Consider the following 27578-nt stretch of genomic DNA (forward strand, 5'->3'; position numbering starts at 1 on the left):
AATATGGTCAGACAAGAATATGCTGCCTAATTTTCAAAATTTCTACATGATGGTTGCAGGTGAAGGACTTTACATACAGGAGAAAACAGCTTAAACTTAAGAAGAGTTATTGACCAGTAGCACACAAAGTTTGAGACTGTAGGAGGCATGTTGAGTGAATGCGTGGGACCCAAATACACGACCAAACTGACAGGTACCTGTAATGGAAAATTAATTCTTATATGCATTGTATTGAGTGTTACTGTGTATAACCTGCAAATGACCTAGCTGCAAGGTACCACCCTGCCCTGTTTTCTGAAATTCCTCTCTACAATGCTGGGCTTGTTATAATGAGATAGCTGCACTTTAGGGGGGACAGGGTTAGGCTGATATTTACGAGTGTGTCTGGGTAACCTCAACTGATGGTTGGGGAGGAAAGTTAGAAGAACAATCAACTATACCCAAAGACAGATGACGTGATGAGCGGGCAATATAACTGTGTTTTTGCTTCAGTGGTCAGAGCAACTCTGTATTCTGTAATGTGTTGTTCTCTCTTGCAAGATATTATTATCAAAGCCTCTTATCTCCTCAGAAGAAAATAACTGACTCTGTGCGTTACTAAATTTCCACCACATACCAGCAGGAAAATCCATGGGCTGAACACAGAACACAAACCGGGATGGTGAAGATGGAGATATGGCTCTAAACAAAAGAAAATCTGCAGAATCTATACTGAGAGAGATAATTACAAACAAGGAGCAGGTGAGTTCATCAGTCACTGAAAACCTAGGGTGACACATGAAGGCAAACTCTAAAAAATAAAACAGGAAAGAGGGTGAGACTGATGACCATGAGATAAACTAGAACAACGTTTAAGATACCAAGAAAACAAAAGCCGAAAGTTAAGACCACAGGAGACAAAACCTGAGACTGTGACAGACTGTTAAACTGCCTGAAAAAGCTGCCAAAACAAGAAGCTGAATATTTTCCATTTCTGCAAAGCCGAACTGAAAACGTCAGTGAAAAAGCTCATATCTGGGTCCGGCAGCTGCTCGCCCAGAGGAAATATTGATGGCAGCAGTTACAACTGCGGAACCTATAAATATGGGTTAATTAACAGCTTTGACCCCTGCTGTCCTGCTGCTCCTCTGCTTTGTTTCATTTAAGACCTGAAATGCTATGGCTCACAGAAGCGTACAATTTTTTAAATCTGTTGAAATGTACAAAAATAATCCCACCGAACGATCGTACTTTGAGTGACAGCAGCCTGAAAGTCCCACCAACACATCCTGTTAGGGTTGATGACTTCAAATAAAAAGGTTTTAAAGTAAAAGTTCAATAGAAATATACCACAGTTAGAAATTAGGCATTTCCTTCTAACCTTCTGAGCACTATAAAACCACAGGCTTGTATTGATTATTGGAGGGACAGTGGGGTGATCGTTAGGCACAGTGATAGTCCAGAGACCCATAAAAAAAATCACTGTAATGTGACACATGCCTTAAATTTATTAAATTATATGTAGACACTTATTTCTCCAATAAAAGAGGTTTAATTAAAAAAAATACTAGTTATTGTTAACAGCATGGACGTCATGAGAGTATTAAAATATTATTAAATCAGTATATTAAAAAGAAGAGAAAGAGAGACTTTTTTTCATTAATTTATCAATATTTGCTGGTTTGTGCAGCCATGTTGCTATTTTTGCTGCCATGCAAAAAATTTTCAGTGTCAAGCCATTCTTTTTTGGGGATAAAATCAGTGTTTTTAACAATCTTCTGGTATTTTGAAGATTTGGAGTAAGCTATAATGTTTTTAAATCATCATATTCCCTCAGAAACATTCTTGTTTCTTTGTTCCAAGACTTTTGATAGAAATTGGATGCTGGCCTTTTGAAGCCAAAGCTCCTGCAGATGGCATAACCTTCACTTTTTTGTGATATATGACCTCTTGCTGTTGCTTTAAATCTATTTTATTTTCATATTTTAAAACAATCTGTTCATTTTTTTGGTCCTTACATCATTTTGTAGATTTACTATGTTGGATGAAGATGAGATGTCACATCCCTATCAATAGATTTAATTAAAAGTAGGGATATTAAAGGGTTTTGGGAACATTTCTAAACACAAAGTCTTTGCCATATTTTAACAGAACCATGGTTAATAAAGCAGTTTGAGACAATAAAGACCATCTAATAAGACAAAAACACAAAAATACTTCATGCAAACTCAGTGTAGTTTTGGAAAAGGTTCAGTGTTTGTTTGTGTGTGTGCTCATCCGTCATTGGTAAATAAGGAAAGACAAGACAAAGGAGGCACACACGGATACAATCATGCCAAGCTGTGATAAATCTGCTTCCGATGCCACACCCACATCACCCACCTGCTTCCCTCTTCTGGACCGTGGTGGTCTCATGAAAGCTCTGAAACACACACACACTCAGAGAGATCGAGAAGTCGATATGAAGAGGGTGGACGTTCTTTTTTTACTACTTTAAATCATAAATACGTCGACTGCAGCATTTGCTAAAAGGAGCAAAGGTCAGAGTCTCGACATGCTGTCATTCTATGTCAGAGAAGTCAGCTGGAACACTGATTTAAAACTCGATAAACATGTGGATTTAAGGGATTAGCACAAGATCAACCTCAGATATCTGGAAAGCAAAGAGTTCTGTCATAAAAATGAAAAACGTGAGATGAGCTACAATATATATTGATCTCTTTGACTTATTTAAAGTGAACTGTTGTTTCAGTAAACTTTACGTAATGATCTGTGACTATTTCATTAATTCCCTCCGATGCTTCCCACTGAAATTAATCTCCACAATAAACCACACTACCCCCACAGTGATCTTATCGCCGTCCACCCCTCTGATGTACGTGCTGCATGGAGTCAGAAGGAGGGACAAGTGGATGTTGGGGTTCACAAGTCTATCCAACCCCTCAGTGGAGCTTCTCACTGCTCCACACCAAGAGGCCATCTGGCCCAGCAAGCTGTCTAGCCTCCCTGTGTGTGTGTGTGGTGTGTTTGCATGCCAAGATGCTAACAAGGGGATGACGGATGTGCCTTGTGAAGGCTGGTCTGGCACATCCCCTCCTCTCCTATTTGTCCCGTCTGGTTCTTCATTTGTTCAACTGCAGCGTTTCTCATTAGGTCAAAATTCAGTGCGACTTCCGCCTACCAGCCTGTCAGCTCCCTCATTCTCTGCTGCATACATGATTTATTCATTAATTGATTTTCTTCATTCTTTACTGGCTCTTTGCTTGACTTATGTGGAGCTGGAATTAATCCCAGCATGCACTGTATCACAGGCAAAACGACACAAAGAAGTAGCAGCGCTGTGAGGGGGTGCGTTTATTCGGCCAGGTAAAGGCTCAGTTATTTTCCCTCGAGTGAAAACAGAGCACGGCAGAAACAGAGTAAGAGACCTTTTATATTTGCACAGAGGTATCCATCTGCAACCCTCTCAGCCCCCTCCAGAAAACTAATAACTCCTGGGCTCCAGAGATGATGCTACATGCTGATAAAATGCTGACTGGCTGAAAGTAGAAAGTTCCAAAAACTATAAATAACGAAGAAACACAAATTAAAAACACAGACAACAATCACTGGACAATCTTAATCTACTTAAGCAGATCTTTGGCCAATCTGACTTCTGTCATTTCCACATCAGAGCAAAGCTAAAGCACCAACAACAGTGCAAACACATCTCAGATTGTTCCACATATCTATAGAACTGTGTTGTTTATGTTTATGTTTCTGTTTATGTATTTATCAGACGCTTTTATCCAAAGCGACTTACAAATCAAGATATAATAAGCTATACAAAAAGCTAACAATAAACTACATAGAAGGAACCCACTAGTCCGACTCTGTCAGAGGTGACAGAGTAGAGATAGGGTGCAGGCATAGAAGGAAGTGCAGAAAGATAAAGAGATAGAGGGGGTAGGGAAGTACAAGGTGTTGTAATGCATTGACCAAGTGATGATTCAGGACTAAATTTGGCTCTGGTCTGATGTGTCAGCTTACAACAAAGTAAAACTGTCTGTCGGTGTTGAAATGTGACCTGCTGAAGAGATTCGGAACAAAAGGAGACAGAAACTTTGAGAAGCGTTATCAGAAATTAAGTTTAAAGAGAAAATAACAAAAGCTGATTTTATCACTGCAAAAAATGACACATCTGCAGAGCAGAACCCGCATTCGTAAATCCATTTTCTTCCTCGCTTTGTTTCTTTTGTTCTCCTCCCCTCGACCTTTTTCATCCTTTATTGCTCCTCCAAAGAGGAATGTCATTTTTCTTTTTCACAGTGTCAGCACCCTCAGCACTGCTCTCAAAGACGAGCGCCATTACCTTATCGTGTTGTTACATGAGTAATGTGGGACCATTTATGCAGTCTGTGACATTCAGAGAGGCTGCTGACATTTATGGGAGCACAGCTGTGTTGGTTCACTGATTGTTGTTCAGCTCCACAAAAAGCAGAATATAGAAAACGGATTCAAGCATCAAGGATTTAAGCAACTTTTAACGAAAGAAACTGACTCAAAACACGAGGTTATTGGGGTTATTGTTGCATAGTCAAACTGTTTTGTTTAAAGGATAATGATGGTTGACGAATCAAATGTAAATATTGCATTCTGGAAGCGGTACTGTAGTTTGTAGAATGTTTCTGGAATATTATATAAGACAAAACAGCAAAAACTGGACATCAGATAGTATAATGGCTTCTCCATTTCTAAACGTGCTATTTTTCCTGTATAGTGCCACATTAAACTACTTAAAGTAACCAAAGGACCACTCATTGTACAACTGAACTGAAGCATGAGCAGATTCGCCATCAGACGAAGCCTTGCTCAGTTTCACAAGCTTGTCTGAGAGCATGTGGGTATCTTAAAACTAACCTGACAGCTCCAGCTTGACTGTTTAATTGGACGGCTGTCCTCATCTACATGTATGAGAGAGGAATCAAGCTATTGACTCAGGTGTGTCCCTGGGATGCTGTGAAGCGTGTGAGACAAATGTTGAACATATTCTGCTATTTCTACCTTTCTCGGTGGGAGATCATTGCCCACAATGTACTGAATTCACAGCACAGACGTTGTCTTTGAGTCACTTTAATGGTTATTTTATCAGATGAAACCTTGGTTATAAAATCTGGAAGTCTTATTTTAGCTCAGTCTAAATGTAAACAGCACTGTCTGATGGAATCAAGTTAAATGCCAGTAGACAGTTTTACTCGCCTTAAAGTCTGAGGTTTTGTTTTAAAGGACATTGTGAGCTTGACTGAGATGATCCAGGAGTTGCTTTTGGCCCTTGGGCTGCATTTTGCCGTTTCCCAGAGTGATCACACCTTCAGAAACGGGTCAAACTTGTGAAACATGACAACAAGTACTGCATTTAGGGATCAGTTTCATACTGAAACTGCAGTTAAAGGCATTCAAACTGAAACTTTATAGGTACATAAACATGCTTTTTATTGCAACCTATTTAAACTGTACCCAAATGATAGGTTTTTAAATGTAAATACACCCAATACAAATCTACTACTCAGCCGATGCTTCCCCTCTAAGAACGCTGCGTTGTTGACTGTGTTTTACTATGTTTGCTTAAAGGATAGAAGCGACAGTGGCTGCTGACAGTGGTGATAGATCAGCGTGCTCCAGAGTAACTGTGGTTAAATGTTGTTCATCATGTTCAGTGTCGCAGGAGTGGAAACAAAGACTAAGGCGAGTATATCTCCTGACTGAGCTGCTAACAAGACACACTGCAGTTTTACACATTTTACAGCGCTTAACATGATCGAGTAACTGGAAAACCACAGCTGAATTACCAGAGGTTGATGCGTTGTTGGGTTTGACCGTGAAGCGTTGAATGCTGACTCGGCTGAATATTCATTAATGTCTCCACTGCTTGTTTAATGCGACACGCACAAGTAAATAACTGTTGGAGAAACTAATAAAGTTAAGTGCAGCTTTATCTTTTATTTCCACGTCCGAAGCTCACCTCTAACACATGTTAACACGCATTAATGGGGGCAGAGCAGCTATATTCAGTTCACAGTCAGAAAGACCCCGGCTTAGAGCTTCACAAAGCTTAACAGATATTTTTCTTATGCAGACTCAGGCTAAGTTAGCTGATGTCTAACCCCAAAGCCAGAATTTCTAATGTAAAAACAGTAGATCTCTTTTAATGTGGATGAATCAAATTAGTAACTAATGTTCAGCTTTTCTGAATGAAATTGTGCTTTTCATGACAAAATCTACGGAATCCCTAAAGGGTCATACATATATACATGATAACGAGATAGTTTTCCTCCATTTTCCTGTGATAATGAGATATTTTCCTCCATTTTCCTGTGATAATGAGATATTTCCCTGTTTTCTCGTGATAATGAGATATTTTCCTGTTTTCTCGTGATAATAAGATATTTTCTTCTGTTTTCTCGTGATAATGAGATATTTTCCTCCATTTTCCTGTGATAATGAGATATTTTCCTCCATTTTCCTGTGATAATGAGATATTTTCCTCCATTTTCCTGTGATAATGAGATATTTTCCTCCATTTTCCTGTGATAATGATATATTTTCCTCCATTTTCTCGTGATAACGAGATAATTTTCCTCCATTTTCTTGTGATAACGAAATCATTTTCCTCCATTTTCCATGATAACAAGATATTTTTCCTCCATTTTCCAGTTATAACGAGGTAATTAATTTGAGATCTTGAGAAAACAAAACGATAGTCTAGATGTCAGAGGAGCAGAAGACTATTGTTTTGTTTTCTCGAGATCTAGAATTAATTATCTCGTTATCACGGGAAAACGGATGGAATAAAATGTATGTATGTATGTAAAAATCATCTACAAGCGATATTAATTTCCCCCAGAAACAATAGAACAAACTGTATGTGTTGCACTGACATGGTAACTTATGTGGAATTAGTTAGTGATGCTTTTTAAAGCTTGGCCCCAGTCAGGTTTACACTCCTGTTATTTCAGATAATAAAACACAGATTATGAAAATATAGTGTAATAATCAGAGATATTACATAATAAATCAAATTAATTAACAAAAACTGAGGAGGTCCCCGGTATCCTTCATCATGGGACCCTGCCAGACCACAATTCCACCTGAGTGTCAAGTTTAAAGAACTATTATGTTCAAAATAAAGAGCAGGGATTGAGATCTTATCACTATTATATTTCTTTCAGCGTTCCTCTCTTGTCTTATTTGCAGCAAAAGTCTTGCATTTGCCAGAATCTCTTCATAGCCATCTGTAATCTGTAGTCCATTTTGTGCAGAAGAAGAGTCAAATGCATCATAAAACTGCCTCTTTTGTGGGAGTGTCCACAAAGCCCAAAGAACAAAGCCTGGACAAAGAAAGTCAGCCTCCACTGTGATGCCCATTACCTCTATTTGGAGTGTATGGAGCCATCTAACGCAAAGAAAGCAGAGCTATTAATTTGCTTGCCCTGTCAAGGAATCTCCGCTGGATCTTTGGTGAAACTAAAAAGCACAGAAATTGTACGTTCTTCTCTGTTTGAGCGTAGTAAAAGTCTTATATTAAAGACTCACAGTGGTGCAGAGCAACAGCAGCAAGAACAATACATCGGAGAACAATAGGCAGCGCTTGTGTGTTTGGTTGTCAGCTGGTTGATTGCAGAGCTGACCTTGTCGAAACTAATAACCAGAGGACACAGAGAGGAGTAAAAGGAGGGCTGAACCTCCCTTTTTAAGCTCCCCACCTCCTCCTTCATTTCCTCCCGTTTGCATTTATAAGCTTGCACATGTTTTCAACATCTTTAAACTCAACCTTTTAAATCCCAAACAAGAAACTCCCATATGCGTAAAAGGGATGTACTTTAGTGAATAACAGTGCATAATTTGATAAGTCATACATGGAATAATTGCCAAACAAACAGCCTCTTCTCCTCCATTTAAAAAGATCTACCACATGATGTTCTGACCGCTCCCTGAGAAGTGTCTCCTCTTCTTCCATAAGAACAGATTTCATCGTACAAAGTCACCAAACCACCTTAAAATAAACAGCACATTCGGGCACCATGTTGCTCTGCTCTTTGGAGATCCATTGTTCAGTGAAAAGAAAAAAAAAGACAACACAGAGAGCCAAATAGAAATGGAGGCAGACTGCAGGGACAGTCTGTCGGCAGCCCACAGTTCCTGATACATTTCAGAGGAAGCAGCCGCCTCCACGCTGTGCGTCACAGTTCCCACACAACGTTCTGCGTTGGATCTCAGTGACTTATTCACAACATTACAGGATAAAAAATATAGATTTACCATTTTTCAATGATTTTACAGCTTCAAAGAGTGCTGAAAACATTATAACAACAAAATAGCAAAGAAATGGCTCATAATAACGGCAAAGTACAGCTCAGTCGAAGCTGATAGAACAATTTGGGAATGCCAAACATGAAACTGAATAAGATCTTAATTTAATGATCAAAAGATTAACAGTTTAGTTGTGTTAAAGCATGCCAAAGCGGACTGAAAATCACACTGACTATGGGCCATGTGTGGTGACCTGAATTTGAGTAAAATTCACACTGGTTTAGTTTCAGAACCCTGACTTGAGCCAGTGTATTTCAGCCATTTCTGAGCCAAATTATCTTCTGTCCCGGCAGATTTGGGCCTTCAGGGAACATTATCATTTCGGCTGAGAAACTGCAGGCAGAAGTTGGTTCTTCTGCAAACATTAAACACTTGAAGTCAGATTAAAGCTAATTCAGATATTTAGATGGAAAGTCTGTTATGAATGTGTTAGATAATAGTTACTTAAAGACCAGGAACCACGTTGTACTGACCAGTAGATTTGGGCTGTTAATTAGTTTCGAATTGACCTTCTGTTCAGGATTTTAAGGATGGGTCTGAAATCAGAAATTTGTGATGTAGTGAATTCCTGAATTAAAGCACACACAAGCCAGCCATAACCCTGAAACTGTGTTGTATGAATAGGTTGGCCACAGTATATTAGCCCCCGGATGAGCTGACCAGGCTAACCAGAGGTGTACCTAACAACTAGCTAACTATTCTGCCTTTATTGTAGAAATACATATTCCCTGAATGCAAGAATATAATTATCTTGGGCCTCTAACTTAAAATGAGAAGGAAAATCAGATAAATTTAGTGAAAAATTAAGCTGAAAAACAGCACTGCAGGGACTGCAAACAGCTTAAAGAATCAGATTTACGCTCCGCGGATCGAAAGGACAAGTTAACAATTTAGTTTCGAGCTTATTAAAGACTGTATTTGCAAGTACTTAATGGAGCTGCATTAATTTAGTAGAGCCAGCAGGGCAGGTCAGAATCTGTGGAGTTACTCAGTAAACCGGAGGTTCAGGAGTAACAGCGGTCAGTGGACTCACAGTGTGCAGATCCACAGTGACAGAGAGCCGAGAATCACTGCCAACACCTGCTTGATTTTTACCTGGTAAAACTTCTACGAGAGACAGCTGGAATTTAAAGGAAACACTGACACACTGCTACAATGCCAGGTTTAGTCTTTAACTCCCCCACTGGTGTGCTCCCACTCAGGATCTTTGGCAGGATATACCTGCCGTGAGAATCTAAGGTGCACAATTTAACAATGTCAATAACTCAGTCCATACCTGGAAGGTGACTGAAATGTTTAATACCCACACTGCGACCTTGTGATTTTACATCCAAGAACTTTGGTTGTCTACTCAGCAGTGTGTTTCATTTGAGCAGATCTGAGATCTGTACGAGTCCTCGGTCTAAGTTCCAGGGTCGAGTACAGAGAGCAGTCCTCAAGTATCATCATTTTAAAACCTGTCAGCTACTTTGTGATCTTTTTAAACATTTATGTTTGACAGGGTGGCTAAGAACACATTTTTATGTGGAATGGCAAACTCAAATTTTCATTTTTGTTTAACTCTGACATTAAGTTGACTTGTGACAAGATGCCCAACATTAAATACCAGTCACCATTTCTAACAAACTGAGCTATAGTGATGAGTTTCTGTAACTATGAAGAGCTGCAGAGAGTCAGTGCAATGCCAACCAACAGCCTTTGACATCTCTTATGTTAACCAAAAACTGTCCATAGAACGTTATGTAAATTACTGCGTGGACAACACAGTAGTTTACAAGAAACCTTATGGCTTTACCCACAATACTGCAGCATATATACAAAGCTGTGCAGCAGCAGAACAATCAGTCATGTGATGGAGGTCAAAACCAATCTCTTTTCCCCTTTCTCCTCTTCATCCTTTCATCTCCCATTGTCGAGCCACCGAATCCTCCGCTGCTCTGCTACACAACCATTTTAAGGCAAACACACCACAGCGATTTGCAACACAACGGCTAATGCACCGCCGCATCAACCGTATGATAAATGCCGAAGCCACAATTGGCTGTCTGAGCAAGTGAAAACAGTACTTCATCAGCTAAACACATTTAGAAAATTCCAAAAAGAAGCAAAACATTCAAAACATTCACCAAAAACATACCGAGCCATATAATGCTGGATCAGTGGCTACATTTACAACCCCATTAGTTCCGCTCTTGCTGTGCATTAACAGGAACAACAGCTGTAAGTACATTTCTGGTAGATTTTTAAAGACACATTTTAAATTGATCTCAAAGCACCTGACAGTTAAGCGTGTTATTGCACAGAGTGAGGCCCAAAACATCCCAAAAGAGGCTGTAAATGACATAAGTTAAACATTCAGGTACTGTATATCAGGGCAGCTTTGGCTGTTGTTATAGTATTTTCTTGTTTTCTTGACATTATAAATGATCTTATCCACAGAACAGCATTAATTCAGAGTAAATGCATTATAATTAACAGCTTGTATCAAACTTCTGACAGGTTTACATCCATGAAGCTTTGCTGAGAAAGCTGGGGACATCCCAGTTTGAGTCAATGTTTGTTGGTGGGGTTATGAAGCAGGAAAACACAAGAGTAACTGGGGTCTGAGCCCATGCTGTCTAATGATCAGCTTTAGGGACTGAAACTATGCAGTTATTGGGTCAAAACAGATCTTTACAGGTGTAATCCAAGCATCATTCTTGTTTTTTCAGGATTCAGGAGAAGTGGTCATCGAGTCATCCAAACTGTCCCCATTGTCCTGGTTGAACAGTTAGGTGATCCTTATTCCCCGATCCTTTGTATAAAAAGGGGATGTTCACTGTATTCATGTAAAATAGAGCTAAAATGAAAGGTGGAATGGTGATTTTGCCAGAGCTATCCTTTGACGAGTACAGATGATTAGGACATGATTCAATTCACAGGTATTTTGGTATCAGACTTACACAAAACACCTGTTGACCTGTTGTAATACAAACTGTAAATGCAAAGTGTAAAGTTAAAAAATAACAATCGCATCAATCTCAAATGGGACTCAAACTCATCACTTCTCCAATCCATAAATGACAACTAAAATCGAGACTTTTTTTTTGTTTCAGGAAGCACTCTGAGGTATTTTCACACGAGGGGCCACAGCACTGTATCAGTGTGTATAGGACTAAGACACAAGGTCTACTTCCTTAGGTTTGCATTTTGGAATGATTTTAAATAATTATATTTTTCATTCATGTGAATATTGGGCATGTTTATCCTTTACATGCAGATATCTGATCATTCATGTGATCAGTAAAACTTCTTTAATGTGCAATCGAGTACTTTTCTTTGTAAAATAAGTTTTTGCCTCTTCCACCAACCTTATCTGATGCACAGCTTGAAAATACGCCCAAATGTACCCAAATTTGAGGACAATCTATCCAGAAGTTATAGTTCTGTTTGGACTTAAATGCTCGACTAACTGCTGTCATACAACTAAAAAACAACTCAACTGGAGCCACATTTATCCTGCAAACTGAACAGAAAATTACATTAAGCCTACCTCATGTAGCTTTTTAACTCTCTAAACCTCTAAATCATGAAAAATCTGACTAAACTGCTGATGCAGACGTGGCTTCATCTCCATAAGTCAGCATCTATTACATATTCATAACATTTATATATAACTAATGTATGAGCAAAAGGTAAAGTTCAAATTCAATGCCATGCAAATTATTTATTGATAAAGCGGAGACAGAAAAAGCAGTTTCAAATGTTTCCAACCCAACCAGTGCACGACGACTCAATGAGAAATGACTGAGAATGAGAATCGCCAGCAGCGATCAGTGGTCAAGGACAGAGCTAGTGGCTGAGTTTTTCTCATTGAGGTTAGCTTCTGAGGAAAGAGGGCAAAGGCAACAAAAGTGCTGCAGAGAAAAGAAGAACAGCCCTTCTAATCAATAATTAATGCAAGAATAATCTATATGAATAAATGCAGGGGGTAGGTATATCTTGCTGGGGGCATAATTATCATAAAATGAGTTCATATGAGGTTTTTAGGGATAATATCTCTATTAAAGACTGTTGTGGGACTACTGCACAATTTTCAGATCTATTCACTACACAAGCTGACAAGCACATACATGGTTGCATATACACATAAGACCTTGTATGTGTCTAATCTTGTGAATGAGCAAACACTTACGCTGTAACCATGGTAACAATGCTCCTCGTTCCACTGGAGGATGTCCGTTCTCCCCTCAGAAGTTGGGCATCAGCACTCGCACTGTTACCAAAAATAGATCCCAGGAACTTACACACGTAATAATACACACTGTGGTGTACTGCAGTTACGCACGCAGCATCTCTCCAGAGGATGTTTCAGCCAAAGGAGAGGAAGTGCTGTAAAGTGTGCATTAACCTACATTTGTTGCAGGAGTCCTACAGCACAGCCTGTAGTCACTCTGTGTCGTGCTGTGTGCGAGCGTTTGTGAGTGTTTTGTACTCGTGACATTGTTGGGACAATAATCTATGTTACAAGGACTGAGTCTCCACAAGGTTTAGTGTTTGCTTTATTCTCGGATTGGTTTTACATTTAAGGGAATAGATTATATCACACGTCCAACATCAACCTAAAGAGGAACTCCAATCTGTGATTAAACTTCAATGAAATGACTAGACTTGCCTGAAAATATTGTCTGTTTTAGCCAACACATCCTTCTCTCTTCTCAAAACCTGGCACCTACAGTACCCACAATGCAATGTGCAGCCATGTGAAAAGGGAATGTTGTGCATATCAGGAACATTAAAGAATAATTCACTGTAGAAAAATGTGTCCAGAGGAAAGTAGTTTCCTCTATTGTCTATAAACAGTGCTCTGTGACAGTCGGCTAACTTCACACGTAGTTTGCTGCTGATAGTTTTGTGCAACATGGCAGGATTTTTATCAAAATTTGATGACAACTTTGAGTACGATGGACGTTCTTACCGGAGTGAATGAGCTGTGCTGCAGCAGCAGCAGCTCCTCCAATAGAGGAGTGTGTAAAAAGCCCTCTATAAGCCCCCCCGATAGCCGCCAAAAACAACAACACAGCAGCTATGAGCTAACAGAGCTATAGTACACGTTCATTCATTCATTCTTCTTAAAGTATTGGTGAAATAAAGACAGATAATGCCTTATTTAGAGGCTGCATCCTCTAAGCCCCGTTCACTCCGTTATATGGATCTGGAGGAATCTAAATATCTTCCGAAGGACGCCGACTTTCACCAAACTGTTCTCGGTGAGTAGATGAATGTACTTCATTCCAGAAATAAGGTCTAGGTTTAAAAATACCGGAGTTCCCCTTTAAGAAAAGGAGCTCATGATACCCCTCTTCCATAAAAACGCACAGTCAGTATTATTTTATTCTGCAGAGAAATGTTTCTGATTTACTGTAAAATCTGATGTTCTTCAATCATTTCATTCCCTCATCACTATGAGTTTTGACTCTTTTGAGTGTAGGTGCTTTACCCTCCACAATAGGGAGTTTTTATCTAAAGCAATATATCATACTGCAAGATGATCATATCTTTGTATTCCAGCTTCCATTTCTAGGTAAAGTTTGAGCACAAATGTTGAGGAAATGGAGCACAGCTTTAGTTCAGGGCGAGGCAGCCACTGCTTCCTCCCTCTGCTCCTTGGCCACCAGACGACAATTAACGACCAATCACATCCATCATCGGTATCATTATAACCTGACGCCTGTCACTGTTACTCTGCTAATATGCTCAATACAGAGCTGCTGCAGCAGCTTGCAGCCTGCTCTTCCTCCCAATGTGATATTTCTGTGTTATTAATTCAATAAGGATTTTAATGTTCGTATTTGTTCAGGAGGATTATTGTGTGAAAAATATCCCTGATGCCGAACCTCATCTGTGCATAACAAAAACGTTCTGAGAGCTCCTGGGTAAGGCTGGACTGCCTTCTGAATGAATAACTTGGCCGGTTAGTTTTGTTTTTGAGCAGGGACCGAGGAGAAAGTTTTTACTCAATCAGAAAAAGAAGCTTTAAATGACTTCTTTGGTCTTAGTGCTAAGTAGGTTTATGCAAAAGTGCAAGAGTCAGCTGGTGGTTGTTCATCCAAGTCAATACAGTATCCTCGTTTTTTATATAGCACATATGATTGTGTGTTTGTGTTGCTGGGCCTGAGGTTATGGGCCAAACAAGGCTGACCTGACGTGCTGCCATCGAATGTGAGGTTAGTCGGTTAGTCAAACACAGCCAGTAGGCACAAATCACTGTGAATTAGTTCAGTAACATCTCTGAGGGATGACCACAATTATTTATGTTTTGTCACGATTTACGTTCTGTTTCATGTCTTGTCTCATCATTTCCTGTTTTATTTAGAAAAATAACTAATTTTCCCCTCTCGTTTCAGGTATCTTGCTCTTCCTCCCGTGCCAAGCGTCTGATTGTCTTCCCTGATTCCCAAAGTGTTTCCACCTGTTCCCCTTGGTCCCTCATGTGTTCAAATAGTCTGCGTCTCCCTTGTCTTGTGCCAGTGTGTTGTGTTCTGTTTCGACCTGCATAACTCGCCTCATGATCCACAGTCACAGTCTTGCCTCGAGCCTGCAGTCGAGCGACTCTCCTGCAGAGCATATTTATGTGTAAATTATTCATAGTCATAGTTTATGTATTTATCAAATCCATGGTAAGTGTTTCATAGCTTTTTTGTTGTTGTTTCTCCGTTTTTGGAGAGTTTTGATTTGTAACTTTTTAAGTCTCCGATTAGCGGAGCTTTTGCGTTTGTTGAAATGAATGTTTCATAGTTCCTCCCCTAGCGGCGCGGTTTTGTGAAAGATCTTGTGCGCCACCGTTAAAGGTGCGTTTTTACGGTCACAGTTTAAAAGTGCCTCGGTTTTTTTTAGAGAGCGTCCTTTGTTTAAATCCACCTCAATAGGAGAGTGTGAGTTTATTTTATAATCATTCATAGCCCTTTGTTTTCCTCCCAGCATGGAGAGAGTTGTCCAAATCTAGTGCTAACGTGCGTCTTGTGCACAGCTCACAAGTGGACTGTGCTAAATAATATGTGTGAACGCACCAAGAACGATTGAGGACACATTCAAAGGGGTTCCAGGATGCTTCTCTTCAACATTTAAAAATCAACTTCGGAGCCTAAGCAGCTGTGATCACAACTCTGAAGTCTCTGACCTGTTCTATCGTTTCTGGGAGTCCATTTTTATCAAGCCTGGCCCAAAACAAACAATACACTCATGCAGCATGGACACTCGCTGGCTTTAAACCCAGTCTCAAGGAATAACATGAAATATTCACGTGAATTTAATCTACCCGTGTCTTCAGGGGAGTTTTGTTTTTTTTGTCTTGCTAACAAAAATAACTCCACAATGCAACACAGAGTCCCAGTGTTTTGTGGAATAGTTATAGTGGCTGTTGCATCACATTTAAGCTAAATTTATGCATTTGGAGGTGAGAGTAGATAGAGGATGGTCCTACACAGCAGTTTGACAACTGGGAGAGTCCAGCTCTAATCCCATCTTGACCACTAGTGCCCTAAAGTAACTAAAATGCTATTTTTTTTTGTATTCAGTTGCTGTTTTGTTGAGCTCTCACTTGGTTTGTTTGGTGTTTCACACATTACAAACTACTTGTTCAGTGTTGGGTATTAAAAATTAGATGGTTATGGTTAGGAAAACTCAGAACCCCTGTTATAATACCCCCTTGGCAAACAAAAGGGGCTAAATACATGAACCAAACATCCTATTGAAATGCATTAAGTTTAAAGTCGTACTGGACTGCACAAAACATGAAATACAATTAAATAAAGAACAAAGTTTGCTGTTGGATGACTATTTTTCTTTGAGACCATACACAGAGATGTCAGTCTCTAACTCTAAGAGCTAACAGCCAACAGCGCTCTACATTTTTAAATTGCAAACTGAACTTCACAGAGAATATGTGAAAAGTTGTCGCTGGCCAATTTTAAGAGATGAAACAGCAGTCTGTGGGAATATACTGAAGCAACAATCTTTTTGGAGCTCAATGCCTCATTCAGCTGTAATCTCGGGAAAAAAGGGAAGATATCAAACAGTGTATTTAACAAGTGGCTTTATAGGGGAGTTCTCTGTAATTTTAATTGTTACCTGCTATGGTAACCGTACTGTAAAATGATTTAAATCACAAGAATATTAGCTTTCCAATGATATGTTGCATGAGCGCTTATCTACACTGTAAAGTTATGTGGACAAAACCTACGTTTTATGTCTTTATCAGCAGAGGAGCGCTGACACTGAACTCTGCAAGATCACTTATCTTTCAAAATGCTCTTTTACTTATTTTGTAACACAACTGAGCATCTGAACATCTGATTGTGATCGGATCACCCAGGCAAATGTTAACTCCAAAAGCAAAGAGGCTCCTAAAGGAGCAGAGACGAGTAGGAATACCGTGACTCTGCGATGCGTGCATCAGATCAGGCAAATATTCAACACTTGACTGCAGAATCACTATAAACCTCACAAAATACATCACTTATTAAATAAATAGGCAGCTCAGATCGTGAAATGCTTGTCAAAATGTTTTGTCAGTGTCCCAGTGGGTGAGAAACAAGCAAGACAAAGTGGCTACTGTCAGTATCAAATGATGCAACATCAGAGGAGATGAAGAAATCTAGTTTCCATACGTATACAGGGCTTGCATTTGAATTCTGGCAGTAAATGTAGACGTATACCTTAATATAATCCAGAAACATCACACGTATACATGCCAGAGTGGAAAGAGGATGAACAACCTGCTCTTAGCCTTCATCTTCGATCATCTTTCCCTACGACTGATGGCAGATTCGTGTCACAAATCCCAAGTCAGTGAGTGTGATGCATGTCAGTAAAACACACAGCTCTACTGCGGTAGGCAGATAAACGACATGAGTTCCACATGAGAGGGTTATCACGTGATCATATGAACCCGGAGAATGTGTTGATTTATGGAAAACAGCCTCAGTTACACACCTGCACATGTTGAGGATGAGCAGCATGTGTGTTTGCTCACCCAAACAATAGCTTACAATGGCAGCTGTGTTGATGTCAGACTCGGCTGGCGTTACTATACCAGAAGAAATCTAAATCATCTGCACTCAACCTCACACCCACTGATTTTCTCTCACAGCCGCACACTTTGTGATGCCACAATGGAATTAAAGATTGATTCAATTTTCTGATACAGCTTCTCTTCTCTTTTTCCTGCATTTTCTGAGACAGTTTGGATCTAGCACGTGTTACTAAATAAACATCTAATTGAACCGAAATGTCATATTTAAGAGTCACATACTAGCATCACAATCCAGGTAAAAGTCTGAAAGTCGAACCAACCAGAAGCCTGTGGGAGATAGTTCAGATCTAAACCTCACTGTTTGGCATTCAGTCCATTTATTCCAGATATATTTATCTAATTTTTTCAACTTTCTGCTTTTATTGCTCATTTGCATATTGCATAATGTGAAAAAACTACTCCATGAGTCATTAGTTTTTATTTCTAACCCTTCTAATTAGGTGATGCGACTGCCTAAACCCAACCGTGACAAAGTGCCACCAGCAAAACTAAATTAAGGTTAAAGTTATGTAGTGAGAAAATACTTGGGAACGTGGTTAGTTCTGTAGTAGAAACACTCATCAGTCATACTTTCCTCCTGACACCAGCAGGAGGTAGTTCAGGGGATTCTGCTCTGCTATTGGTCACATTTAAAGGTATGAACAAACACACAGTTGCTGAGAATATATTTGGCCTCCAAAAGAAAATGGAATCGTATTTTCTGATAACATAAACTTAGTATTTACCTGAATTCTTCTTGTCATACTGAAATGTTATTTTCCCCCACAACCATCTGGTGATGCCCATAATTGGGTCACAAGCTTCAGGTTGAGAATCACTGCTTGATATCAATCAACAGCCCAGCAAATATGTTGCCATGCACAGTTTTCAGCTATGGATAGGTGGCACATTTTGGGCAGTCTGAAGAGTTTAAAGCTGGGCATCCGACTCTCATCATACAGGATCCTCACACCACAGAATCTGCCCTGTGCTCCTGACGTACACCCAAGCAAATCCTCTGGGGAGCAGACAGATTCAATTTAGCAAATCTGCTTCCTCAAAATTACAGTACTCTTTTTTTTCTGCAGACAGACGCAAACCTGAACTCTGGGCAGTCCATCAAAGTATTAAAGCTTAGCTTGTTCTGCAGCAGACTGCAGCATTGAAAATCGTTTATTCATGCTTTGGTGCAAACATGACAAGATTCAAAGGCTACCTATATACATTGTTGTCTGTCTGCCACTGTTGTTAATAGAATTTGACCATATAACTGTACAATGACATAGCAGTATTCAGAAATAATGTAGCGAGTACAAATGCTAACCATAAAGAAATGCTGTATATACTCAGTCTAACTGTTACACATATATTTGATCCAAATGTGTCCTGTTTTTCTTCATTATACTTTATCTCTCTGTGCAGGTGCAATTTAATGAGTTTGAAAGCAAATATTAATTCAGATATACACAATAGGTTTGAGGCTCCCCCTGGAAAAGTACAGCAGTCAATGTGTTTCAGCTGCCAACACGATATGAACTGATAATAGTGTCTTATTCCTGAAACAGCCATGTGGGAAACTCATCCCGTGGTTACAGAAAGGGGAAATTATTGATCTGCATTATGCAAACAAAACAGCAAAGACGACTGAAATAAGAACTGTTGCACCATTAAAAGGGAGCATCATTTTCAAGGAAAACATCTGGCGTTGCTTCAGTCGCTCAGGTCGAGGTTCAGAAATGTTCTGAGGTCAGCTGATTACCTGAGGTTTTTCCATCAATAGATTTTTTTAGGTGATATTGTCAGGAATCATCGAGCTCAGTCCCGGAAAGAGTGGGTCAGGGAGCATGGGGCACACCTTAACCCCATTCAGAGTCTCTGGGATGTGCTGGAGAAGATTTCACAAAGTGGTCCAACTTTCACATCATCAATATGAGATCTTGGGAAAAATCAATGCATCTTTAGGCAGAAATTAATGTTATGACACAGAAATTGCATGCTTTAATCAAAGCTAAAGGTGATTCAACTAAATATTGGAGTGTGTGACTATTTTGGACCAAGTAGTTTAAATAAACCATCTTAAAAATAATGAGGCGGTGACGTAAAAGCGATAAATGCTTCAACTCTTTAATCTAACATCAACACACGGCTCTGTTGTAGAATCATTTCTCTGTGTTGTGTCATCACAAAAGGCAGTGTGAAGTAAAAAAGATTAGACCTGACCCTGAGTGGAGTGCTTTTCTATTATAGAAGGAATATACAAAGGATTTTTTCTTTTTTTTACAGAAGGACATACAAATGGTTTTTATTTTAACACGTCATGGCACAAAATGAACAATTTGAAATCTAGAATAGTCTCAAGATGGCATTGAAACATACACACACAACAGGAAAATCAGAAACTCTGCATTTCTGGCTTTTAATATTTAAGTGCAGTGCGATGGCTGCTCTTTACTGGCTTCAGCTGGGTCACACACACACACACACACACATGAATAACTGCACATATGTGCACATGCTTTGAATACACACTGAGTTTCTGCTCGACTGATCAGAGGAAACTGGATCAGTGTATCTTCCTCTGCGCTCCCTCACCAAAAGTTCATCCGCTTCACTTCTGCATATTCATGCCCTGTGAATGTGTGTCGATGTGAGCGTGTCAGTGGGACTGTAATCCCCCCAGGGCCCCTCCATAAAGAACTAACTGTTAGACAGTAATGATCCTGTTGTTTTTTCCTCTGTATTTCTCTGCCCAATATTTAAGAAAGCAAAAGATACACACAAATGCTCCCAAATAGATGAAACACGAACATTTAAAACACAAATAAAAAGCTCTTTCCCAAAAGGCTTTGGTTGTTTAAGCCACAGGAGACATGCATAGACTCGCCATAAATGAAAGCTACTGTGTCCACATCTAAGAGGATTATGATGTAACCATATAACCGTACAGTCCTGGTCAGAATTATTTGCACCTCTCGAGCATCTTCAGAAATAAATGCAAATGAACCAGGGTCTGTTTTAACAACTGAATACCTTACAAAATATCCAAGGTTACTGAATAATAAGTAATCTCAGTCTTTGCCTCCGTGCTCTTTTTTTTTAGCTCATTTTCTGACACTTGGTAACTCCTAATGTTACAAAATGTCTTGGTCAGGTTCTAATTTCATCTTTCCTTTTTCATATTCAATGCCTCCACCCGTAGGAGCTGTGAATCAGCGCTCCAGCATAACAGAACCTGCACCATGTTTCTCTGGAAGTAAGTCTTTCATTTCCATCCATTCATCCATTTTCTATACCGATCCCAGCTGTCACTGGGCGAGAGGCGGGGTACACCCTGGACAGGTCGCCAGTCCATCACAGGGCCACACAGAGACAAACACTCACACTCACTCCTGGGGACCATTCAGAGACACCAATTAACCTAACATGCATGTTTTTGGACGGTAGGAGGAAGCCAGAGTATGCAGAGAGAACCTGCAAACTCCACACAGAAAGACCCCAGCTGTGAACTTAACCTGGAACCCTCTGGAATAAACTGAGGCACAGCATCCATCAACAGCTCTACTTTACATTTCTCTGTTCATTGGACGTTACTCCAGAAATATTATTTTCGCCAACCTCAGTCTTGCCTTTCTGTCTGGTGTCCTGAGTCCTTCACCAAGCAGACTCAGTGTAATGTATGGTACAGGCTGAACCACCTCTATTGTAACCTTTAGCTTATGGTAGCTATTTACGCCATCAACAGGATGTCAGTAGCTATATTCAGGGTACATTTAGTGTTTTTTTAATCTAATTTTCACTATACTAGAACATCGTCTGTTATTGTTCAATTGCTTTTGTCATGATTTGTATTGATGGAGGACCCAAAAGAGGAGAGTCACAGGAGTCAGGCAGATGTAACACAAAGAAAGATGAATAAACTTACAAGAAGGAGGAACAAACTGAAAATGCTGAAGGCTTGAAAACATGTGAAGAGCTGTAAACAAAGACAACACATACAGGGGACCAGGACAGGTGATAATAACAAGAAACCTGTAAGGAACAAAAGGAGACAAGAAGTATATCTGACAGATTACACAAAGTAAAACAGGAAATTAACCACAAAAAAGGCCTTAAACACAGAATAAGACTGAACAAAACCAGGAGAACTAAACTACCGGTAACTAAGGAATAGAAGGAGGACAAATTAAAACATAAAACTCCAAGATTAAAACAAAGATCATAATAAAACCGATAAGCCAAGACAACTTGGACATTTTATCAAAATATCTTGTTTCAATTTATTCTTATCAGGACTGTATTTCAGCAAGTAATCAAAGGTTGGTACACACTCAGAGAAAAAGGGCCATGAATAGACAAAAATGTGCATATTTTTTACGAGTCAGCAGGTGAAATGAATGACACTTTCTTTTTTTTTAGATTGTCTTGAGCTGGAAATTACAAGTCTGAACAACGTGTTTGATTTGAGCATCTAAACCAAGGTCAGAATCAGATATTTTTACCAGGTTCTCAGCAGCCTGCGTGAAAAAACTGCCAAGATTGGAAGTAAGTGGAGAATTCAAGGTGACCAAACAGAAAAACCTTCGACTTATCCGTGAATTATAGGAAATTTTCAGGTCGTACAGGATTTAAAGCCAGAAAGACAAGATGTGAGACTGGCAAGATCTGTGAATTTTATTGGCATGTTTGAGTGTCATCAGTGTAAAAATGATCATGTACATTATCCTCTTGAATATGATGACCAAGAGGTAGCATGTAAACAGAGAACAGAAGGGGTCCAAAGACTGAGCCCTGCGGTGCGCCACAAGTCAGCTGATCCATTAAGGAGATTATTCAGAGATATGACTGCAATACACTCATAGACAAATCTTTAATTCCAACCGAGAACTCGACACATTGCAGGAGAATGTTATGATCAACAGTATTAAAGCTGCACTTGAATCTAAAAGAACTAAAGATCAAGCACTCAACAGCAGGTCAGTGCAACTTATTAAGAGCCGTCTATGTGCTATGAAATCCTCTAACGTAAACCAGCCTTAGCCAGCTCCATGATTTGGTGTACGTATGTAATGCTAACATGGAGAGCATCTTATGTCATTACACATTTAGATACTTTTACCATTAAGCTCCACCCCCAATATAAAACATTTAAATAAACATTACCTCAGTGAGGACATTAAAGGGTAAAAGTGAACTTTAACCCTTTAATGGCTGATCTTGAATTCCAGATTTGCTTTCATAAGCAACTACAAAGGTTTTTAAGCTGTATCTAATTGATTTTTTAATTATTAAATGGAGTCTAATTATTTATAGATCATTTGCTGCTTAAAACAGATTAATTTTTCCTCACTGTTAACTGGTAATCTATTATCAAACGAATTTGGTTCCAATCGCCACAACCCAGATTTTCCTGTCGATAAATGTCCTGGTCTTCCAATCTTCCAATCCAAACCTCATTTATTAATGGTTTATAACTGATGAATGATTGATAAGTGTTTTCTTTGTTTTAAACTAAACAAAAGGTGAATTCTAGAAAGCATAAAGTATCCTTTATCCTTTAGAGAGGATGTTTTTAGAGGACTTTTTAGATCGTACAAAGCAGCAGGGAGGACGGCATTATACGATCAATTAATCAATCAAGCAATTTGCTTGCAACAGAATCATAAACCACCTTTTATCCGCTCATATTTTAAGGTGCATTTTTCCAGTTCACAGGAAGAGAAGCATGGTGCTTTGAAGATACAACAGAAGAGCATTAGGGAGGGGGAAGTATTATAAAGCTACACCCACTGAAGCAGAGCATACAAGAGAGAGAGGAAAAATACATGCAATTATTGACCGAAATGAGCAACACTCCAAAAACTGAACAGCCATCTCAGCTATGCAGCAGAGATGAAGTCATCTATCTCCTTCAACAACAAGGACACCATATCAACTAAGTGGTGTCCATGTCTTATTCATACACTGCTTATTACTTATCAACGCCCTCTCACTCCTGTACACTGATGGGATTTTCACGGCCCATTTATGGGACAGGGCAGAAGAGGGAAGAGGATGGAGGAAGGGCAGGAGAAAGGAAGGGGAGGGGAGGGTGTAAATAAGAGACAGACATGTAGAAAAGGTGTGCGGTGAGCAAAAGCAAGGAGAAAGCGGCTGAGATGTGTGGGGGATGAAGGATGGATGGGATGACTGGAGGCTTCCAATCGCCCAAAAAATAAAAGACAGACAGAGAGATTAGTCCCAATGACCCACTTAGCATGAGGCAGGCAAAAAAAAAAAAGAATTAATTTACACAAATGCTGTCTGGGTGTGAGGATGACGGCCTTATGAAATGCCCCATTACTAACAGGAGGTAACCTGAAACCCTCTAAAGCCAGACAGAGGTTTGCTCTACAGTCCTGCAGCCTTTATTCTTTTAATGCACGTACTGGTAGTATTTCATTTCCTCTCAATCCTTTTGTTTCCAGCCCCTGAGGCTCCTACATACTCACATTAGATTATCATAATTGGTGAAGTAATTATACAATTAAAATTTAAATCAATGTAACATTAATGCCACCCTTTGTGTGGTCAGTTGTATCAGAGGTGTTGAAAGTTAATATCTGATATGAGAATCAGGATTTGGGGTCCCAAAGTGGCTACACAACACCCCCCTGAAATGTTCTACAAAGCAGCACCCATGACCTTTGGAGCCTCTTGGAGTTACACCATCAATCCAACAAGAAATCAGTCAATTTGCAGGCGCTGTCCTGTAACAAAATCCCCCACTGGGACTTAATCCCATTAATAGAGAATTTGAAGATGCATCATGTCGTGTTGCAGGTTGGGACAAGAGTGTCATCTTGTAATACGCTGCCTCCCTTTATCTCTGCTTGCTACAATCACCGCTTGTAGTTTGGCTTAAAAGTGGGTCAAAATAGGTCAAATCTCGTGGAGAAGGGAAGACAGGATGATGGGAAAACAAGGGGAGAAAATGGACCTTACTGAGAGAAAATGGACCGTACAGAGAGAAATTTAATCTTGCTGCTAAGGAACAATATAAATGAGAGAGGTGGACTGGATTATGCATCCTGTCATAGTACCTCAGCTCAGATCCCCACTCAGATGTTTTCTACTAAGTGTTTTCACAGCTTAAAACTCACAAATCCCCAGAAACTTGCAGTCGTGTTTAACTTAGATTTTTTTACGTTTTGCAAATTTTTGTTCCAAAATCTGACCAACATTTTTGTCTAATTTAAGAAAATAAACACATTATAAAGCTCTAGAAAACATTTAGCTGTGTGTTCACTATATGCAGCCATAGAGAGTTGGTTTTATCAGTCACTAAATTAGTTTTGGACAGCAACGTCTATCATTTGATTTCGCCAACTAGAAAAGGACTGAGGACGGTTTTGTGCTTGAAAACATGATCTTGAGGGTTATGAATCGTTCCCTCCAGACAAAAGACAGCCTCATTTCTACAGTGAGAGCTCAACTTGGACACTCCATGTGCCGTTATGCATGCAGAGGAGAGAAACTGAGTTATTAACCACAGTATCCAAGCACCACCAAACTGTGGATTTTATGAGAACACATTCAAGACATTCTGCTGCTCCTAACTTTCTCTGCGGGAGATCAACATACATATAGGTTCAGCAGAATTCACTGCACAGACATGGTTTTTAATTACTTTAATGGAGATTTTGTCAGATGAGTTGAAAAGTAGGCAGATTTAGCCGTCTGACAAAGCAAAAATATGTGAATGAGAGCAGCTTTAATGGGAAAATGGCTGTACTAATGTACATCTTTATGATGTTAAATTTCAATTCTTTCGAGATTTCTCGTTTCCAAGCGGTGGCATAGTGAGCTTTGATGTTGCTATAACTCAAATAGACGTTGTCAAATCTCCAAACGTTCTATTGGCTCATAAATATATCTAAGGCGCTGAAGTGAAGTCTGCTTTATGTGACAGGCATGCTCTGATTTAGATGAAATGTACAGGATTTGTTCTTAAACTGACAAATAGCAGCACGATTTATAATTACTGGGTTCTAATTTGAGCAGGTGATATGCGATATGTACACACATATATAAAAAACTCTGCTATATATGTCTAAGAAGACCGCAGGACTAAAGATATTTACATGTTCATGACAAAACTCCTTCCCTATTGCGAGTCCCAGCATGTCTGAAGGTGTGAGGATCAGCTTGGATGTGTTGAAATATCATGTTCTGCACACAGACCTGCTATTGCTTACATAGTTAAAAACACAATCCTGGGGTCAAATCTATAGTTTCTTCCATGTAAGAATAGTTATAAATTACCAATAGAATTCTATATAGAGAGCTTTATCAAAATTCAGCAAAGTCAGGTCATATAGTCGTCTGAGAAGAATGAACTTCCGTTGACCCAAACCCTGGGGCAAACTCATCTTTAAAATTAATGAAAGCGTAATTTAAAAAATGAATTAGATCATAAATCACTTTAATCTTCTTTTAATTAAATTGGTGAGTACACATTTTTTCTTTTTTGGCAGGCAAAGGGTGAGAGCGTTGAGAAAGGATGCATTTGGATAGAAAGGCAGAATACTATCTAATGTTTGCCAAATCTCTTCCCTGTAATCTGTAGAACAGATGAATGAAAGGTTTACTCATGCGTCATGAGCACAACTATTTTCCGGTTCTCTACAATGAAACGTAACATTTACAAGCCCTTTTTATCAAATGTGAGAAAGATTAACTTTAATGGTGTTCGCATAGAGCAAGAATACAGCAGATTACGAAGCCAACTCGCTTGAATCTCGTCAAAGATGTCAGAAAAAATATTTAGAAAATACTGATTTTCGCAGGTAATCTTATTAAAAACCACGAGAACAAACACTGACCTCTTCCTCCTCCTACAAGAAATCATCAATCACATCATATGCACCCACTTACAGTACAGATGTGAGCCAGAGGCTAATACCCCGGTATGACTCATCCACTAACACGCACACACTGGGCTTTCATGCCCACAGTAATCATCTTATTGTGAGTTCATTCTGATGAATCACAGTTTTATTTTTGCCCCACATACAATGAAGTCAGCACAGGCTCACAGTGTGATCTTTCCTTCTCTGAGACTGACCTCATACTCTAATCTGCTCTGCTTTAACTGTGATAACACTTGAAACAAAGCAGAGGACCAACACAGATGAGACATAAGTGTATAAGGTAAGAAAACATCCCCAATGACTGAAATGTGTAATTATAAGCAGGGAAAACTGCTCAAACCGCCATTATTATAGAAAAACATCAGCTGAGGATAGGCTGAGTGTGTGACTCCACTCACTTTGTGTTGCTTCCACATCACGGACAGCGGTTTGACGTCGTGCTTGGCGTGCTTCCCTTCCTCCAAACACTTCATACACACCGGAGCCTTGCAGCCGCAGCAGTACATGTTGAAGTTTTCCGCTTCATGATCCACGCAGGTCGCCGGCTTCCGCGCGGTAACCGGCGGCTGCTGACCGCCACCTCCTCCGCTTGTCGCTCCTCCTGCCGCTCGGTTCGGCGGCGGCACCAGGCGGTGCTTGGCCAGCGGACCGCGGGACGGGTGGCACCGCTGCTGGCAGGCGTTACAGTAGTAGACATCGCACTGCTCGCACATCACCGTCGCGTCCACCGGGTTGCGGTCGCACAGCTGACACTTCACCGCGGAGGAAGCAGAAGCGGAGGAGGCGGCGCGGTTCTGCTGGTACCGCGCCACGATGGCTTCCAGCAGCCGGTTCCGTGGGAAACCCCGGAGCCCCCGCTCATCCAGGGAGACGCTCCGGTGGCACAGCGGGCAGGTGAGGGAGCAGTGTCGGTGGGGGTTGACCGGCGGAAATACCCGCACCCCGTTTGGAGACTTGAGCTGGCACGGCGTGTATGATCCGTATCCGCTGTCCGTCTCGCTGTACAGACTCATCTTGTCCATGTCCATATAATCGTAGTCAGAGCTGCCCGAGGCTCGGCTCTGCACCGGGGTCTCTCCGTCCGGCGTCTGGACGGTGATGTTCCGGGCGCACGCCAGGCAGACATTGTGGGAGCACGGCAGCAGGATGGGGTCCTTGAAGAGAGAACCGCAAACGGGGCATTTCAACTCTTCCTCCATCGCTCCCGTCTGTGTCAGTGTACCGGAGGGTGAAGCGGTTTCTGTGAAAACACTCCAGCACCGACTGACACGGACAGCTCCCCAAGCCAG

At 40.2% G+C, this 27578-nt stretch overlaps 1 protein-coding gene across 2 annotated transcripts in view; it reads right to left on the reverse strand.

Annotated features, from left to right (window-relative positions):
* trim67 (tripartite motif containing 67) overlaps nt 1-27578 on the reverse strand; it is a 53394-nt gene extending 25816 nt beyond the window's left edge. For both annotated transcript variants that reach the window (XM_072362788.1, XM_072362787.1), the window contains exon 1: nt 26688-27578. In XM_072362788.1, coding sequence (XP_072218889.1) covers nt 26688-27488 — 801 coding nt within the window. In that variant the 5' untranslated portion in view covers nt 27489-27578. The remainder of the gene's footprint in view (nt 1-26687) is intronic.

Source organism: Leuresthes tenuis, unplaced genomic scaffold (assembly GCF_036924035.1).
Source record: "Leuresthes tenuis unplaced genomic scaffold, fLeuTen1.0.hap1 SCAF_13, whole genome shotgun sequence".
NCBI classification, from domain to species: domain Eukaryota; kingdom Metazoa; phylum Chordata; class Actinopteri; order Atheriniformes; family Atherinopsidae; genus Leuresthes; species Leuresthes tenuis.